The sequence below is a fragment of the Calliphora vicina genome, chromosome 1 (assembly GCF_958450345.1).
Source record: "Calliphora vicina chromosome 1, idCalVici1.1, whole genome shotgun sequence".
Taxonomy (NCBI): Eukaryota; Metazoa; Arthropoda; class Insecta; order Diptera; family Calliphoridae; genus Calliphora; species Calliphora vicina.
The window spans coordinates 87,374,663-87,392,054 of NC_088780.1; the positions used below are offsets into that span (position 1 = coordinate 87,374,663).

The following is a 17,392-nucleotide window of genomic DNA, read 5'->3' on the forward strand; positions in this document are numbered from 1 at the left end:
AAGGGCTAGGTAGTGTCTAATTCTGATCATTGTTACAACTTCTGCTAATGTCGTTGTACGAAAGTTGTAACCTACGAGCGTACAGAGTTGTCAGTTACCTTCGCAATTAGGTTCAGTAAATAATTAAAGGAAATTAACTGCATTGCAACATCTCAACTTTTATTGGAATCTAGCTGACCGGTGCGGTCAGCCGTGTAGTGAAAATGAGACAGTGTTGTTAGCTCCTCAAGATTCTCCAAAAATTGAGAAGTGAAAAGGAAGCAGTAAAATTTAGTTCTTTGAGTTTTCCTAAAATTTTCTCATACTTAAAAAAATGAGAAGTGAAAAGAAGACAGTGTTGTTAGTTCTTTGAGTTTCTAATTTCTCTTATTAAGAAAAATTAGTGAAAAGGAGGTAATATATTAAAAACTTCTCCAAAAAATGTCTCTTATCAAGAAAAAATTAGAAGTGAAAAGGATGCAATATATTAAAAACTTAAAATTTCGAATCGAATAAAAAAATCAGTCTCACCCCTCAGTTTGGTGAACATTGGAAAAAAAATCATCCTAAAACTCCTCTGAAGTTTTAAGATTCATTTACAAGGGGAAAAAAATTACTTTTGCAATAGAATCGAAAATGTGTACGTAATTGTCGTTCTAACAAGATATAAAAGATAAAAATTGGTTAGAAAATGTTAAAGTTATTAAAAAATCGCCAGGCCATTAACGTGTCTCAGGCCACTAGAACAAGAAATGTAGGAACAAAATTAACATATTTTGAGAAATATTAAAACAAAAGTTTATTCTTACTGAAAATATATCCATATTTACTTGTATATGAGCTTTTATCTTCATACCATACAGTTAATTTATTCGCAGGTACACCAAAAAAAATATTTTTTTTAACGGCAGTTTCAAAACTCCAAATTCATTTTGTTAAACAAATTTCAGAATTTTTTGATTATCACATGGGGATTTATTTACAACATAATATGGAATATATACCTGCGATATAAATTTTGCGATTTTCGAGAAAAACTAATTTTTTGGAATTGGAAATTGGAATTTTGAAACTGCCGTTAAAAAAAACATTTTTTTTTTGGTTATACCTGCGAATTGGTTATACCTGTATACTATGAAGATAAAAACTGATATACAAGTAAATATGGATATATTTCAAATAAGAATAAACTTTTGTTTTAATATTTCTCAAAATATGTTAATTTTGTTCCTTCATTTCTTGTTCTAGTGTCCTGAGACACGTTAATGGCCTGGCAATTTTTTAATAACTTTAACATTTTTTAACCAATTTTTGCCTTTTATATCTCATTAGAACGACAATTACGTACACATTTCGATTCTTTTAAATTAAATTGCAAAAGTAATTACTTAATAGCAAATTTTAAAAAAAATTAAAAAAAATTCATTTTTTCCCCTTGTAAATGCACATCAAAACTAAATCGAAAGTCGGCTCGTATTGCACTTCTTAGAACAAGGTAAACATTTTTTTGGTGGTATTTTATGTCATTACGAAAGTTTTCAGTGAGTGCCGTTTCAACATTTCAAAAAATTTAATTCTAAGGGACACTCTAATGTTTATATTTAAAAACATAATTATATCCAAAATATCAACCAATAAGAAAAAACATGAATAGTAATTTTAAAAATATCGCATATGGTCTAACCATATCGAGTGAACAGTTAAGCCGAAGAATATTTCCATTTTGATACATATATTCCAAATAATACGATTGGTCAATTCACAAGGTGTCCTACCATGACATATTGTCATACTGTCCTAATATTTCACAACTCGGCGGCTCAGCTTATCCGACTCTTATGGCACTGCCACACGTTCAATATATATTGTGATATTTGGATCGCGATCCATTGTAACGGATCATGCAAAATTAGGTTATTCTGCGATTTGGATCGCGATCCATCAATACTGCATGCTACACGTTCAATAAATATCGCGATACTGGATCGCGGTCAATATATGTTGAATGTGTAGCAGTGCCCATAGGCGTTCGACGCTGGTGCCTGCTAGTTGGTTACGATAACACAATAAAAATATCATAGCATAGTATGTAGTATTATTGTAGAACATTTTTTAATTGAAAGGCAATAACATTTTCAAACTATTGTAAAATATTAGGACAATATGACATGATAGAAGACTTTGTGAAGGAACATGTTATGTTATAAATTTATATTTTTACATATTCATTTTTACATTATGGCAATTTTAAAAAATCCTTGCTTAAAAGGGGTTTTGATGATATACTCAGAAAATGTAAGTTTCCTATCGGAAAATTATTAAATATTGTTACGAAATTGTACTTGAATTCAAATATAACGATTTTAAGGGCTGATTTAAAAGTAGCATAATGCTTTCAAATAACAGTGCTGTAAGAGCAAACTGTAACATATCTGTGGGCATTATTAAATAAAAGCTTTCAGTTGACCATTGATCGTAAGTTGGCAACGCTGTTTGAATTCGAATATTCAGTTAAAGAACATTGTAGAAAGTACACCACAGATGGCGTATGTATTAGTAAGATCTAGAATATTCGAACTTTGACAGTTAAAGAGCAACCTAGAGTGCAGATGGCAGTGTTATAAATAGTGGCAGAGGTTGCAGTCGTTAGTGAGTTTATCAGAGACGCTTTTCGAATAAACATCAACTGAGTGCCTTAAAGAGTGCTGTGTTTTTCAATTGAATTCGTGTACATTATAAATTGTGTTTGTATTTCTGAGAATTTATAAACGTGTATAAAAAACATTGAGTGGCTATTTAATTCTGTGGTTGTTGTACATTTTGAATAAATAAAGAGTTGTTACAATTTTTAAACAACTAAACGGCTTTTATTTGCAATCAAAAGTATCCGGTTTATTTAAAGGAAATAAACCAACGTTTTGAAAAGGTTAAAACGTAACAATATATTAAAAATTCGACAACTAATTAATTACAAACATATTCCTAAAAATACATTTGAAGTTGTTTTATTATACTTTGAAATGTTAGGACATCTTTACTAAATGTTTATTATCTCGAGATCCCTTCATTGTACCACTATGCATTTTGTATGTGTTATTAACCACAAAATGGACTATAATTAAAGAATATGTTTAGAAAATTTAAGATATCTTTTTTAAGATATCATTTTTTCTAGGATAATTTGGGTTCAAAAGAAAATGATTTTTAGGAAAATAGATTGACACATTAGCATTACTATGAGAGCAATATTTTAAAAAAATGGATAAGCTGTTGAACAGTTTTATATTCTTATTAAACAATAAAAACCAAAGCGAATTCAAAATGTTTGAACAACATTAAAATATGTATAACCATAAGAAACTGTACAAAATCGAAAATTTATGTTTTTCCCCTCCTACCTTCAATAGCATTTATATCTTAAATACTTCTTTTTTGAGACTTTTATAATTTTCATCATATAACCATTAGAAAATGTTCCTCTAATTACAAAATCATTCTTCTTTCAGTTCTTATGCTTGGTAGCCCTAGCTTGTGCTGATAAATTGGGCTACAACTATCAACCTGTCGAACACTCAGATGATGGTCTCTCATTCTATCCTGGACTTTCGCAAGACGCTACCGATTTACTTACACAGTCTCTAGAGTCTCCACAACAACAGCCTCAACTCGAAACTCCTGCTCCACAACCCGCTCAACTTGTATCAGAATTCAAAAAAGAATTCTATTCTTTTGCTGCCCCCGAAGATGCTTTTGATGATAATGATGCCGGCGAGAAAATTGCTGCTGCTTTGAAAAAGAACTTGCGTGTGGTTTTCATTAAGTCACCTGAAAACAAAGGCTTTGAAGATGCTGTTCTCAACTTGGCCAAACAGGCTTCACAGGAACGTACCGCTATTTATGTGCTCTCTAAGCAGTCTGATATTGGTGATTTGGCCAATAGATTGCAAAATCTCAAATCACAGTCGCAAAACAAACCTGAAGTACATTTCGTGAAGTATCGTACACCAGAAGATGCTGCCAATGCTCAAAAAGCCATTCAGGAACAATACAACACTTTGCCCGGAGCCTCACAAAATGTTAATGGTGGTGATGCCTCTGTTTTGAATTTTGCCTCCAGAGCACCAGTGTCTGCTGGTCATATACCAGCCGGACCTGGACATCAGTATTTGCCCACTAATCCCATACCCACTGCTGATTATTTGCCACCTTCATTGCGTCGTTTCCGTTTCCGCTTGTAATTGCTGTTAATACGCTTGAGAATTAGTTTCATTCATATCATTTTGTGATGAGGTTTTATTTTTAGTTGTATTTACTATGTAGTTTGTTATATTTTACATTGTTAACTAGGTTTTTACTTAAATAAATTTTACCATTTTTATAGCATTTAAAGAAAAATCTTCTTGTTTGTGTGTGTTTTATTTAGTTTTTTCTGTTCTGAACACATTTAACCAATTAATCCCGAAAAAAAGTTTTGACCCCAATCAAATGTGAGAAACATTTCGCATGTTCTGCCAAAAAAATCACAACAAATTGAAATTCATTTGGATTTCATGCTGTGTTTCTTTTTTTGTGTGTGTTTTGTTGGTTTGCAGATATTTTTTTGTTATTTCTGTCGTTCGAGAAACTAAAAAGTCAATTAACATTAGCATCTAAACATGGGTGTATGTACCCAGCAGTTATGCAAGTAGTAAATGTATCCCTTTTGCTGTCTCCAAATTTATATATTTTGGGTCATGTGCTCTTTGTAGTGCAGAGAGAAGACAATTGGTTACTTTATACATCCCTGGTAATCTAGTCATTTTAAACGTTTTGTGAGTAATTCGTACAAACTGGTTTTATACAAATTGTAATGATATAATTCTCATACAGTTTATTTTTATTTTTGCTTAAGTATACTGATATCCCGACAACTCTCCAATGGATTCCTATTGGAGAGTTGTCGGTGGAAGGTTTGTTTACAAGTAATCGTTTGTTGAGTTATCTGACTTTTTAAATGACTATTTGTGGTGAATTAGCACCCATACATGTTAAAATAACTAGTTATGTAGCTGATCAAGTAACCACTTAGGTAACTAGTAATGTTAGTGACGCTATCGGATAGTCTATTTATAATCCAAAAGGGTCAATTGACTTGCTGCTTAGGACATGCACGTGTTAAAATAACTAGTGACGTAGCTATTGAAGTAACAAGTTCCAAGCCTAAATGATGGAAAAATCACTAGTTCCGGACTGTCTCCTAGAACAGCTGGGTATGTATTCGTAAGTTTTTCCTATACATGCATACAAACAATAATATTTTTGTTTTTGCGCACATACGTATGTAATTTGTGTGAATTAAGGATTTGAATAGCTACAAAAATATGCGTGTCATTGTGTAAATATCTGCTTGTATTTGTTTGGTTAAATGTCCTTAATGATGGCAGGAATAAATTAATCTCTTTAACGGAACATAGCAAGCGTAAACAAACAAAAGTTTAACAATTCTATGTAAAATAATACAAAACCCATAAACATTAGACCGGTACTATGTAGTAAAAGTTACAGTTTTTAGCATATTTTGCATAAATATTTCTACACAAAATATTACAGTGTTTTTCATGGTTTAAAAGTTTGGGGTCATGTTGGCACCAAGTGCGTTTAAGAGCTAATTTTGATTACGCAGTTATTGTAAATGTTAGACTTAAATAACCCCCAAAATTTTCAGTTTTATAATAATAAACACAATAGTCGGAAATCATTCGACATTCACCATTTCAGGGTGAAAAAAGTGCTATTGTTTTATTTAAAACATCCTAAAATGACTGTACTCAGTACTATCGTCTCTAAATTAGTTCTTATTATGGTATTGTATGTCGTACAGCTCACTTGGATCCAAAATCGTTCCCTTTGTGATACCTGAAGAAGAAAGTTAAAACAGAAAGAAAAGATAAATAGAAGTTGAAGAAAAGGGAAATCTATAGATTGAGTTATAGTGAAACTTATACTCACTAAGAGGTGCAATTTGCATACACAGTCTTATCAACCATCTGATTTTCCTGATGAAGGCGTCTATGCACTAGGTTTCCTACACGGGTAAAATTTCCCGTGTTAATTTTCGGGAAATGTTTGTCGGGAATTTCTTCATAAGTTTTATCCTAATAGTTACAACATTCACATACGTTTCGATGACCAAATTTGTTGCTAATTGAATTATTCTATTATATCCATCAATTATTTCGATTCTAGCAAAAGATAGTCAGTTGACAAAGAAATATTACTGTTGAAACAACCGAATTTTTTTCACTCAAATCAAGCCACAGAAAAAAAATTTGGTTATCTATCTTCTTCTTCTATATAAATAAAAATCAAATGTCGTTCGTTGGTAATTGCATCAGTTGAGTACGGCTGGACCGATTCAGACAAATTTTTTTTTTTAAAATGTAGATCATAGTCCAACTTAAGTTTTTACGGAATAAATAATTGACCGCGCCCACTTTTTTCGATTTATCCATAATCGGAAAACGATTTTAAATGTTCATAGTAATCCAATTTAAGTTTTTACTGAAAGAAAAAACAACAGACTTAGGTTCTTTGTCTCTCAGTAACGCTTCTATGTATATTTTATTCTATGACCATAAGATTCATTGAACATATTTTAAAATCAAATGTAAATCAAACATAACTCAAACCTATATGAAAAATATAAAGAAGAATATAAAAAAAATTATCCTTCAACAAAAGGTTTTTTTTTTCTTTTTAACTATTTTTACTTATTCGAACACAAGGATTTTTTTTTTTAATTTGACAGGATGAAATGAATTATTAAGATGCCTAACATTACAACTTTTAGGGATATTCGAAGATTATTATTTATATTTAGAGAATATAATAACAATAATAGTAGTTCAAATTTGTTTATCTACGATCAGATTTGAAAAATTTCTCTAACTACGCATATTTTATAGATTTTTTTCATGGATTTTATGCAGAATAAAACTACAATTTATCCGAAAAAAATTGTATGGTTTAATATAGTGGAAATTAGGAACCCTACTATGCACCTTAGTTCCTTCATAGATAACCTGGAGAGGATCTAAAGGATCGCTTACCTAAAAGCCTGGCACGTAGATCACCCAGTGCCGAGAAGTTACAAAAGAAGTGTAGGATGGTCTCTTCCTCATTCTGACAACTTCTGCAGAAGTCGTGGCAAGGTAACCCAAGTATTACGGCGTGAGTACCGAAAGTGTAATACCCGGTGATCATCGCCACCATATTGCTAAGTCGTATTCGTTGGCACAGGTGTATTCATTACCCCACCTTGCTTGGGAAAGTTCGTAATATGCAAGTTGTATCAGTTCCTTGCAAGTTGACAACGGGATTCCACAAAGGAAGTCTATTTCGTCATCCGACATCAAGCCTCAAATTCCCGCCACATGATCAGCAGTGCAATTGTTCTTGTGTCCACATATATGTACATGTGAGTCGAATGTCTCGCCATATCATTTAAGGATGTCCGGCATTCTTGGACCATATTCGATGATACCTCGTCCTGAAGGATGCTGTATCCATTTGTGAGTCTAAAGCATATTGTTATTCCGAATTCAGAAATGTATACACCCCGCCCATTCTATCCCCCTTTTTGAGCCCATCCGTATAGATGGATAGCCTCATTTCATCGACGGAGAGACCATCAGCAGGATGTCCAGCATTCTTGGACCATACCTGAAGGCTGCTGTATCCATTTTTGAGTCTAAAGGATATTGTTATTCCGAATTCAGAATGTATATACCCCCGCCCATTCTATCCCCCTTTTTGGACCCATCCGTATAGATGGATAGCTTCATTTCATCGACGGAGATACCATCAGCAGGCTCCATACTGGATGGGATTGATAAACCGAAGTTCCTCAGGAAGAAGGGTTTGGAGGTGCAGTAATCAATATGATCAGGAAGATTTTGTATACATCCTATTATGCAAGCATGTCTATAGGATCTAAAATTCCATGCGTTGAAGGCGTTGAGCCTAAAGGCCGTGTTCAATGCCAGTTTCCTGGCCATTAGATCTACTGGAATCCAGTTAATTAGAGTAAAAAGCGACTTCGTTGCCGTAGTTCGCAATGCCCCTGTTATCAGGCTTGATATTCGTCTTAATACCCTTTCAAAGACTATGCGATTTATTATTAACAGTCTAACCTACTGCGCTTCGCTACCATTATCGTAGTAAAATAAAAAAAATGTGAAAGAATTTCTGATTCCACCCATTTGCATACCAACTACGTACAAAATAACACATGCAAAGTATTGAGAATCACGTTTTTATATATATTTTGATATCCATTAATAACAATTAACCGAATGTGGGACAGGTTACCCAATCTGTTCCGATCCCCATTACTTTAAGACAAACAACGAATACTGACAACAAAGAAATGACCGTTTCTCCGATCGCCTTAATTTTTGGCATAACAGGACACTGGCTCAAAGTAATTTACACAAAGTTTAAAGATTCTCATAATTACCGTTGACTTGATATTTGTATGGGAGATACCACTTCATTGTTCTTATCCCACCCATTTTTACTTTAACGGTTATAATTACCAGATATTCAATTATAACTATTTTCTTTATTTTATACTCAGCTGTTACCATATATGTTGTATGGGAGCTGATCCACTGTTCTGATTCCTTCAAGTTTTGGTTAAACTTCATGCAGTGATAAAAAATCGATTCAAAAGAAGTTCGAAAATAACTATTTACTTTGTATGATAGGTGTCACGCCCACTAATCCAATCCCGTCTATTTTGAGCCGAACTCAGTATAGTGGTAAGCAATGAATTCATACAAAGTTTAAATGCTTTTACATTTATAGTTAGAAATTAACAATTTATATTGTATGGGAGGCGCCACGCCCACTAATCCAATACCGCTCATTTTCAGTCACACTGTGTAAAATGATAAGTTTGAAGACTTCTACAATTATAGTTCTCCAGAACTGCTTAAAATTTTATTAATTGATGATCACCATATTTCAAACTAATATTTATCAATGAAATTTAAAATGTATTATTGAACTCACTTAAACACGTGCAAGACAAATAGGAAGGTTAAATATTTTGTCATTCAAACGTTCAATTTAATCAGATGACAACTGTAATAGATACCCCGAATGTGTTGTCTTCATATGTATCACATCAATCATTAATCATATTTTTGTGTTTAAATACAAGTTTTAATATCCATCACTTTCACATGGTCACATCATTTGTCATGAGTTCAAACGTTAAGAGAAACAGTTATTAGTGTAGAATAGGCTTAATGTGTTTTTGCTATATTTTTTTTTGAACAGGTAACTCCAATGTTGTTAAAGGTCTTACCTTAATCGTTATTTGTATTATTCCAAAGAATTATTATACCAACTGTTGTTATCCTTAATCTTGTCAAACGTATCATGTGCAAATTTAGGTGAACATAGGCATTTGTTTGCTTTAAATAACAGATTAAATAATTGTTTTGGGAGGAAATTTTGTTTAAAAATTAAGTAACACAGAAGAATAAACAAGAACGTATTGGTATGACATTTTGTTTTTATGTTGAAATTTGAAATTTATGACTTCTGCTTGTAAGGGTTGATTTTATGTATTACCTGAAAAGCCTAAAAAGATTAGAAAGGGTATTTTGCGGCAAAAAGTAGTATTTTATTGTTAAATTCAAATATTTGTCCTTGATTACGAACACTAAATTGATATGACAACTTTAAGCGTCACTAAATAATGGCAACTTGAATTTGGTAAATATTTTCTTAAAGTTAAAGCGTAAGAAAATTTAATAGAAACCCATAGGATTTTCAGAAAAGTGACAAAATTGCCGAATATGGGACGATACCGATCCACATGATTTATGAGAGTAGAAAAGTCATTGTCTGATGTGAAATTTGGGCTGGCTCGGAATATGTGACCACCATATTATCATATTATGGCCGCTCGTCGTAAACCCTTTTCTCCAAATTCTTTTCCTACAAAAACTGTATAATTTTGTCGTTCAAAATTAAAATTTTCAGTATATTTAAACCACTAAAAAATTTGAAATTAAAGCAAATATATTTATTCGCTTTATTTGATTATCTTCAGAAAATATTCGTAGGAAATTGTTCGACTATTCGAACGAACATTATTCGAGTGGATGCTCTAGTACGTACTAAGTTCAAAAAATCAAAAATTTTGACTTATGAACCTCTTGAAGCGAATGAGCGGTATTTTTAAATTTTAATTAACTTCAAATTCTACATTAATTTATCTCGAGGTATAACCAATTTATATTTTATTAATGTGCTGTTTTTCTATAGCGAATGAGCGTTTTGAGTGGACGTTTTACATGTGTTTTGTTATTGTAACCCCCATTAACACGAAGTCTGGTTATGCCTTAACTAATAGTTATACGGTCGGTTAAATTTATTTTTGTATGAAAACTGTCAGTATAACTATTAGTTAAAACATAACCAGACTTCGTGTTACTGGGGGTAAGTATAATAAATATTTGATTATAAAGGCTTTTCAGTTAAATATGTGAAATTAATATTAATACACAGAGAAAACAGATTCGTGATAGCAACCGAATTTGTAGCCAATCGAATGATTATGATTTACATGTCCCAATACACAAGCAATACATGCCGTCTGACCCCCCTATTAGTTTTTATACCCTCCACCACCAAACAAAATTATTATAAATACTTTTTATGCAAACGTTTTGTATTTAAATATATATTTTCACTTTGGACTTCGTGTTAATATGAAAAATTTAACTTAACAAATAAAGGTCTCTCCTTGATTGGACAATTTTGACCCCAGGTATAGAAAAGTTAACAATGTCCTATAAATGTTAAATTACAATATCGTTAATTAGCAACCCGAAGAAGCAATCTGAAATTAAATAATAGAATATATGTTACGAAATGTATTTTGCAAAACTAATTTTAACAAACTTGTGACCAAAAAGTAAATTTCCTCGAAAGCTGCTAATTTCAAATCGGTGGGGACCGCTAGGTGCAATCATTAAAATTTACATTTTTAATACTCATTTAGTGATTATTCGAATCGAAAGGAACTGTTTTATATTTCTTGAAATTTTTAAAACGTACATAGATTTTTTTTTTAAATATTTCTATTTTGAACCAAAACACAAAATTTCAAAAGATTGAACCTCTAAAGTTTAGAGTCTAATCTTTATCGAATTTTGCTCAAATTTTCAGCATGTGCTTTTTAGAAGACAAAGAAAAATACAAATATATGCTACTCAACCACTAATAATGAAATAACATGACCAGAGAAACTACTTTTAATAATAATTTGCAATGAACAATTTTAAACTATTGACTATTTAAACTATACAACATTTTCCAAATAACAATCAAAACGTTTAATTACCATTTTTGTTTAGAAAAACAAAACATCTGATTTAAATACCAGAGTATGTCAAATAAACTTGTAATTTTGAAAATTAAAATGTAAAGGAATATTTAGCAGGAAGTTTGGTTGCCACAATAAATTGTTTTTTTCTATGTAATTTCCAAAATTCCAACGAAAAGGATATTAAATGACTTCTGATGTTATATTTCAATTGCAATATAACGAGGATGTTTGTTATAAGCTCATACTGGAATAATTGTAGTTATTTCCAAATGTTTTTAAAAATAGTACATAATTCAATATTTCTTTTCTATTCAGTTAATAGAAAAGGTTCAAAATAGCATCATGCTAAAATCCTTTAATAAGCATCACCATATAAAAGCGTAATAATTCCACTTTTCTGGGAATTAGTTGGTTTGTGGTGTTTTCTTTTCTGACACAAAATGTTGACTATATATTGTGTACCATTTATTAAAGGTTACCCATACCCTCATAATGTGTTGCATTTTTAACGATCACAATAGAACAAAATCATTAGCTTTTATGCAATTTTCTTTTATGTACAGTATTGGCCATTACTAAAGCACCCCCTCAGTGCATTTTTTTCATATGGATTTTTTTGTATAAAATCAAAGTTTTAAATATGTTTAAAAAAATATGTTTATTATTGATAAACAAATACTTTCAAAATTAACCTTTCTATAAGAGGTAACTTAAAATCAAAAAATATTTTAAGGTAGAAAATGAAACGGACAAAACTAAAGCACCCCTTCAAGGATATAATATAAAAAAAAATTAATTCATTTTTTGTTGCAAATCCTTTGGTTTGGATGGCACAAGAACATCTCTTAGTATAGAAGATATTATGTTTTTATGGCGTTTTTCGATATTCCTTCCCAGGCTATTTTAAAGGCATGAAATAAATCGTGAAAATTGCCGATCCTTACTTCAGCAATTTTTCACGATTTATTTTCATATTAATAATGTGCCACAAGTTCTCAATAGGATTAAGATCGGGAGATTGACCAGGCCAATGAAGAACTTGAATCTTATTGCTCTGAAGCCAAGTCTTACAAACTTTGGAGGTGTGCTTAGGATCGTTATCCTGTTGGAAGCTCCCTATAAGGCATAAGGCAACATTACATCTTTCAATACATCAAGGTACATGAACCGATCCATAATCTCATAAATTTTATGATTTGGCCCAAATCCTTGACCAGAAAAGCAACCCCAGACCATTACATTGCCTCCTCCATGTTTAATTGTTCCTTTGCAATACTTAGGATTCAGTCTTTCTCCTTTTGGTACACGCCTTATTCCAGCGGAACTTTTTAAGTTGTATTTGTATTCGGCAGGGAACAGTACTGTCTCTAATTTTTGGACACTCCAGTCGATGTGGGCTTTGGCAAATTTCAGTCTAGCTTTCTTGTTCTTAGCTGATAGAAATGTTTTTTTTGCTGGTCGTCAGCTGAATAATCAGGCTTCTACTACTTTTCTACGGATTGTTCTTTCGCTAACGCATAATCTTAAACTTGTTCTTACTTAACTAGCGGATGTTGTATAATCTTTTTGTATTGGTCTTTTGATCAAGGAATCATCATATCGTGTTTTTTTTCGTGAACGACCTCCAGAATGCACCCGAGATTTTCGATCAGTCTTAAAAAATTTTGAAACGAGCCTGGAAATAACTGATCTGTTAATTTAATATTTTTTACTAAATTCATGTAGTGATAAGCCCGTCTTCCAGTCTTCAATAACTTTAGTTTTAAATTTACTGGAGTACTTGTTCCTTGTCATTGTTTTTTCACAATAAACTGTATAAAACTTAAATTTTGCACACAACGTCTTCCTATATTTTTATCTTTTGGAATTTTTAAGTCCATTCATTGTGATTCCCGATAATTCACATTGCAAATATGCAGTACCGAGTCAAATTTTTAAACATCTTATAAGAGGGTGCTTTTGTTTTGTCCATTGCGTTTTGAGTTTTAATATGATTTATCATTTTAAATTAATTTTTAATAAAATTATCTTTTACTAAATGATTATTAAATGAACATTAACAATATTAGTTAATAAAATATATACAAAACACATCCCAAAAAAGCCGTTTTTATCAAAAAAATTATGATTTGAAAAAATCCATTGAGGGGGTGCTTTAGTTATGGCCAATACTGTAGCTTCTAAATATTAAAAAACTATAATTTTTGCTTACATAAAAAGTGGTGCATTTCTAACCCTTTGATTAAATTGAGGGTGAAACATGTAGCATATATTCAGGGTTTTAGGGTAACATTATTAGAAAAGAACACGACCAAACTACATTTTTTTCAGAAAAGAACACATAGAAGGGTAAAAGGCAGAAAAAATGCACCATTTATGCCAGAAAAGAAAACACCATTAATTACTTTAGTTTTTCCATTCTAACTTATATTGATCTACCTAAACGGTGTTAAGAATCGTTCCTAGGATTGATTTATGTTCACAATTTTTGGTTTTTTATCATGTAGTGGTGTCCGTATATGGTTTCTTTTCGTGTTGCACTGTGTAATTGATTGACAATCCTAATAACTATGTACAGCTCAAACTAACTAAGATGTTTATAATTTTGTGAAGTATATTATTAAATGCTACTTTAAAAATACTTACTACAAGAACTTAAAGTACAAAAAGTTCATAGAAAATATCTAGCAAATATCTTAAAAAATGCTGAATTAAATAAATACAAGTTCTTTTGTAAATATGGAAAATATGACCTTGATGTAAATACTTACGTGTGTCCTTTAAAAAGTAGAAACTAAAAGCAAATGTTGCCAAGCAATAACAAAATGCTGCGTAATTTCAATGGTTTTTGCTTCTACAAATATCATATTTACAACTTATACTCAAACTAAAACTCATCCACATTCCCTACTAAAACTTACATTTAAAGTTAAATCCTTTATTGTCCTTCGAAATATGTAGTTAGTATGTAAAAAGCAAATAACATTTCACAACTGTTGGAGTGAATGTTTCTATGTTTGTGAAAGTAATGATAAAGAAAAACAAATACAAAACTAGAAAAAGTCATATTTAGTTATATGTACATAAGATATACATATAAGAAGAAAAATAAAAAGAAGATTTTAAACAATAGTTAACAAATTGTTTCTAAAGCCAGCAGGTGTCTCACCTTAGTAACTAACTACGCGTAGAGAAAACTACCTTTGAATAGGTGTTGCCAGTCGATTTTTTTTTAATCCTTATGTATCTTAAGAAAATGCATTTTTCGCTGTGGAACCATAAAATTATCTCTACAAATATAAAACGTTAAAATTAAAACAAAAACTAAAAGGGATATCTGTCTACTTCTGGCAATATTACTTTGGTTACATGACGGTCATACTTCAAGCAATACGGGGAAAAGGATACACATGTGTGGGCACGTGTATTTCAAATATTTTTCATTTATATAAGTTTTTGTAGGTGAATGTAAAACATCATATAGAATTTCAATAATGCCTCGCCAACAAGAATATTATATACTTTCGTATATGTTAGTATCTCTACATATTCAGATTCTTTACACTCACATATTTGCTCAAAGCTGTAAAATGAATCCTTATTAATGCGCATACATTAGAGCGACTCATTTTATATGGAGATGAAAAAAGTGATTTTGTTACCCCCTCAAAATAAACCTGCCACTGTTTTAGTTTTTTTTTCCCAAAATAACACTCTAACCCGCAAGAGTGCCTCAATGCATGCATTACAAAACTCCAATTATCTCAAAAAGTACTCATAATTGTTATACCCTTCACCTTCTTGAGAAGGGTATATATAAGTTTGTCATTCCGTTTGTAATTTCCACAATATAATTTTCCGACCCTATAAAGTACATATATTCTGGATCCTTAGATAGCGGAGTCGATTAAGCCATGTCCGTCTGTCAGTCTGTTGAAATCAATTTTCTGAAGACCCCAGATATCTTCGGGATCCAAATCTTCAATAATTCTGCTTTCGAGAAGTTTTCTATTCATAAATCAGCAAAATGGGTCCACAAATGGCAGAGATATGAGGAAAATACCAGGACAACCTATCTAATGATAGATATTTCAAAGACCTTTGCAACGACGTATATAAAACCATAGTAAGTTGGACCTACAATTGGTCAAAATCGGAAAAATATTTTTTAACCCGATTCTTTTTTTCACCAAAAAAATAAAAAAACAAAAAATATTTTTTTAAAATTTAAAAAAAAATTTAAATTAACAATTTGAAAAATTTTTTTCCAAAAATTGAAAAAAAACAACTGGAAAAAAAATTAATTCTGTTTACTTAAAAATATTTAAAATTTGTGTTTTGAAGTATAATTTGGTGAAGGGTATATAATTGTTTTTTTTTTAAATTTAACTGTGACTTTAGTTACAGATTTATTAACATTTCCCTCGAAGGTCGAAATGAATTCTGACTTTTAGTTTTTGTTCTGTCAGCTGTTTTGTGAGTGATGTCATAATTTTTGCACGAGAAATTTTGTGTGGCATTTTTTTTTAAATCAAAGTTTCACCAACTTTTAGTCGCCCTATCTATTCGAAATATTTTTTATTAGTTCTATTTCATTAGTTTTTCAATAAAATCGTATCATAAGTATTGTTTCTTTACACCTAAACCGGCAACAATGCCCTTCACCTTTTTGCACCTGGTTCCTAAACTTAATTTGCAAATTAGTTTCTGATGGCTGTTCTGAGTTTATTGGGTCATAATTACCCTAAAAAAAATATTTGACAACTTTTATTTAGCTTTTTAAAGTTTGCGAGTTAGAGGTTTAAAATTTTTGAAAGCGAGCAAATCATCTGTTTAAATAACCATTATTGAGAAGTAGAATATGGGAAATCCAGTTAGATTTTCATAAAAGATTATTAGCTTTGTATATGGCTGGAAGATACTTTTTAAACGATACCCCATATTTGATGTATTGCTTTAGGAGAAAACACAAATATTTTCAAAAAACTAAAAAAAAAAAATTTAAAATGGTCCAGCTCACGAACGGTTATCACTACACCTACCATATTTTGGAAGACATCCTAAAACACACTAAAGTTTATTTTGAGGGGGTAACAAAATCAATTTTTATGTGTGCTGGTCTATCATACCTACATATTTGTACATATAAGGATTTGCAGCTAAAGTGTAAATTTTTATATTTAGTGATATTGGTATCTGATGTATTTGTGTAACTTGTGTTTCCCAAAACTTTATAGTTTCCTGTTTCCTTTAAAAAAATTCATTCATTGATACATACACACATTTAAACAGTTTCTTAAATATTGGTTACTTTTTGAGCTAAAAACTAAACTGTATCTATAGCTCCAGACAAATGTGTATAACATCAAGGAAAGAGAATTATTAAATTAGTAACCAGTAAAAACTTTGTAATGACATGCAATTACTCAATAATTAACTTTTCAATGACTATGTCATAATGTCTGCATTACTTGGAGGTAGTATTAGAATGACTGATTTATTATCTGTTATATAACTGCCTATTTTCTAGTCATTTGCATGGGCTTCTATGAGAATTAACTATCAATGAGTAATTTAAGTCATTACCTGTAACAAATTTTAGTGATTTTCATTAAATGGCATATTTATAAGCGGTTGTGGTAATTACTTTCCTCTAATGACATAAGTTTAAATGCCAATGTATAAGTAATGAAGTGCCAGAATTTAACATTTTAACTCATTGCTTGGTAATGAAGGTTTTTTATGGTTATTTTCTATTGCTTCGACAGAAGTGGCTATGAAGACCGAGTTTTCAGTCGTATACCTAGCATGTAGTAGGTTGTGACTACAGCAGCTCTAAAGGAAAATGTGTCCAAGAATTGGAGACATTAATCCATGAAGATTGTTGTCAAACTCAACAAGAGCTTGCAAAATCATTGAGAGCTACTCAAGCAGCTATTTCAAAACGTTTCCGAGCAGCAGTATTCAACCAAATGCAAGGAAATTGGCTACCATACGAATAAGAGCCGAGAGCCCAGAGAGAGACCT

At 31.2% G+C, this 17,392-nt stretch overlaps 1 protein-coding gene across 1 annotated transcript; it reads left to right on the forward strand.

The window, feature by feature from the left end:
* The first annotated feature begins 1,113 nt into the window (after window positions 1–1,113).
* Window positions 1,114–4,217, forward strand: LOC135951362 (uncharacterized). Its single transcript, XM_065501005.1, has 2 exons — window positions 1,114–1,137; window positions 3,486–4,217. The coding sequence occupies exons 1-2, from the start codon at window positions 1,114–1,116 to the stop codon at window positions 4,215–4,217; spliced, it is 756 nt and encodes a 251-aa protein (XP_065357077.1).
* The last annotated feature ends 13,175 nt before the right edge of the window (window positions 4,218–17,392 follow it).

What these genes read in the sequence shown, in the direction of transcription:
- LOC135951362 (XM_065501005.1), top strand. Translation starts at nt 1,114, where the DNA reads ATGAAGATAAAAACTGATATACAA. An exon ending in AGATAAAAACTGATATACAA is followed by an intron (nt 1,138 to 3,485) that starts GTAAATATGGAT and finishes TTCTTCTTTCAG; the next exon opens with TTCTTATGCTTGGTAGCCCT.